Source organism: Eurytemora carolleeae, unplaced genomic scaffold (assembly GCF_000591075.1).
Source record: "Eurytemora carolleeae unplaced genomic scaffold, Eaff_2.0 scaffold502, whole genome shotgun sequence".
NCBI classification, from domain to species: domain Eukaryota; kingdom Metazoa; phylum Arthropoda; class Copepoda; order Calanoida; family Temoridae; genus Eurytemora; species Eurytemora carolleeae.
The window spans coordinates 34,273-37,152 of record NW_019396391.1 but is presented as its reverse complement, the minus strand read 5'-3'; the positions used below and the strand labels follow the sequence as shown (position 1 = coordinate 37,152).

General features: G+C 36.8%; 1 protein-coding gene across 1 annotated transcript; it reads right to left on the bottom strand.

Annotated features, from left to right (window-relative positions):
- Positions 1-1,505: 1,505 nt before the first annotated feature.
- On the bottom strand, positions 1,506-2,319 carry LOC111702313 (protein snail homolog Sna-like). The gene has a single exon (XM_023473958.1). It carries the CDS (start codon positions 2,302-2,304, stop codon positions 1,585-1,587), a length of 720 nt encoding a protein of 239 aa, XP_023329726.1. The 5' UTR covers positions 2,305-2,319; the 3' UTR covers positions 1,506-1,584.
- Positions 2,320-2,880: the final 561 nt, after the last annotated feature.

Below are 2,880 nucleotides of genomic sequence, written 5' to 3'. Positions count from 1 at the left end.
CAGGTACGAAGCAATGGAGCAATATAAAAACTAGCCTCAAACATTACTTTTCTAATCCGAGATAACTTTGTAACACCTGAGGCTGTAAACCTATGAACTTTTTCCAAGCTTGTAATTTGCTATGGGAATTAGAAATTTAGAGCGTGGGGCAAGTAATCAGTCATTTAATGAAATTCTGAATTCTAAACAACATGCAGGATTAAAGTTATTTTGATTAAACCCTGTTGTACTACAGTGATAACCAGAAAAGTCGACATTAAAGCAATACTGAAGTGCCTTGATGATGTAACGAAGAAAATAGCTTTACTAGTAATTTATTTAATCATTTATTAAGGGAAATGAGTCTGTTTACAACAACATATTGGACAATTTAAAGTCATAACTTGGACTTTCTATTCCAGAATTTTTTTGTTATCACTGTAGTGAAACCCATAAAATTGTAGAATACAAAACGACTGTTATGATTTTAAAAAATCCACTGAACACAAAACACAGCAATTGTGCATTGTACACAGACCCATTTTACTTAATCATTGATTTTCAAGCTACTGATAATCCCTATTGATTCATAACTACATCAAATACGCGCATACGATTGGTTGAATGACGACATCCTATATCACGGTTTTATTAATCCCGCTTTATAAGGTTCCTTTACCAAAATTGTGAATTGTGAACACTAAACCTTATTCTATAGAGTTCCTTATATTTTCTTTATTCTCTCATTTGATTTATCATTATCTCCTATTCTCTTAATCTCTATAATTCTATCTATCTATCCATCTGCCCCTGTTATCTCAGTGTCTAAGCACCTGCCAAAGGTTGTATTTTGGGTTCATTCAATTGAAAAATCTGCCCTCGTTAGATAATATCTTAGTGTGCGGGTTCTTTGAATGGGTGGGGTCCAGGGTAGAGGGGGGGGAGTCCACCAACCTGCTACTGGGATAGGTTGACCCCTGCCGGCTGCAGGTGGTTCAAGGGTCAGCTTGTTACAGGCTAAAGATCTAACCCGGCCAGCTGCCATCATTTGATTTATCAACCAAACCAAGGAATTCAGGATCGGACATCCGTAAACTATATCCGATCCACCTAGCCGGGGGGGGATCCACCTAGCCGGGGAGATGAGGAAAAGGAAGAGGAAGAGGGGATGCTGAGTAAATGAGGAAGAAGGATGGAGGGGGGGAGGGGTAGGAAATGAATTGAATCATCTATATGTAAACACGTTCATTAATAATCATTCATTATCTAAAATAGAAATAATTAAAAATATTCTTCAATAGCTAACTAGCGCTTTAATTATAATATTTCTCCTTTTTAAACCAAATCTAATTCCTCCTAACTATACTTTTTATTCTTTCTTTATAACTCTCTCTTATCTTATTTATTTATTCTGCTTAGAGACGTGTTATTCTTTAGTTTAATTTTTCTAAAAGTTTTAAAATAAATAAATGAATAATCGAATGTCTTGATAGAGGTAGTTAATATATATTTATAATTTGTACTTTATAATTCCATATTTGACTAAATATTGACACTGAATGCTGATTTTTGGTTTCTTCTTTTTAATACATTAGTAATAGGATTCTATTTGTGGGTCTTCATATGTGCTCTCAAGTTGGATCTGTCTGCAAACCGTTTCCCGCATTGAGCACATCCAAAAGGTTTGTCTCCGGTGTGACTTCTCATGTGTCCTTGTAGAAGCCAGGGTCTGGAGAATCCTTTTCCACAAATATCACATTTATGTGAGAGGTTGTGGGTTAGAATATGCATTGAAAGAGCAGGAGTGCTGACATACTTCTTGTTACAAATATGACAAGATTTAGCATTTTCAGGTGTTAGAGCTTTATGGGTTTGTTTGTGTCGTGACAAGTTGGAACTTGAAGCAAAATATTTTCCACATTCTGCACATTGATACTTTGAAGGAGTTGTGTTGAATATCTTAACATCAATCTCAGGGATTGAGATGTCGGAGCAGAAGGAGGAGGCAGGAGATACAGGAGGAGAGGAGGAGGAGGAGAAGGATGAAGCAGGGGAGTAGCAGGAGGTCTCGGAGTAGGTTGACCCTGACGGAGAGAAGAAGGATTGCGGAAGCTGATACTCCGACTTAATCTTTAAACTGAGATCCAGAGGTTCAGACTGTAGCTCTGGGAGGGGGGTGAACCCTGTCATGTATCCTCGTAGAAACTCATTCTCAAGAATGTCGGCTGTTGCTGGTGCCGCAGGTTCAAACTTCTCCAGTTTAAAGTCACTATATGATGTGTGGACCAGCGTGTATTTAAGTTTTAATGCCCTGTATGCGTCCATGTTTACTAGACGAAAGTCGAATGGTAACTGATTCAACTTGCGGATTCCTGTTGATTATATACCGGGGAGGTCGGTCCGCGTCGGGCAGATGGACCAATCAACAGATCAGCGGTAAACAGGTGGCGTGAGGAGAGGGATGCTTGTTTACTTAAATTCGGATAAACACATCAGCTACAGTTTTTGCGCACCATTTTAGTACCTCAGCACCATTTTTCTTACTTTAAAAATTCGATTTTATTCTTAAAGATCAATTTACTAGTGCCATTTTTAACGAAAATCTATTTTCATCCTAAACAAAAACTAAGTTTTACTTCTAAAGTGTTATGTTACAAGAAATAATTATAATTATTGGCAATTTATCTCAAACATTTATATTAATATTATTCATGTTCTCTGTGCCATTTTTCTGCACAATTTTTAGTGTTAAGATTATGTTTCAAGGTTTTGTTGTGTTTTTGTCAACTTTTTGACGGTCGCGTAACAGTTTTTAGAAACGGAAATCTAAAGAAAGGTATGATTCGACCAAAAAACACTTTGATCTAAAGGTCTCAGCTCTCAAGCAAACATTTATGAAAA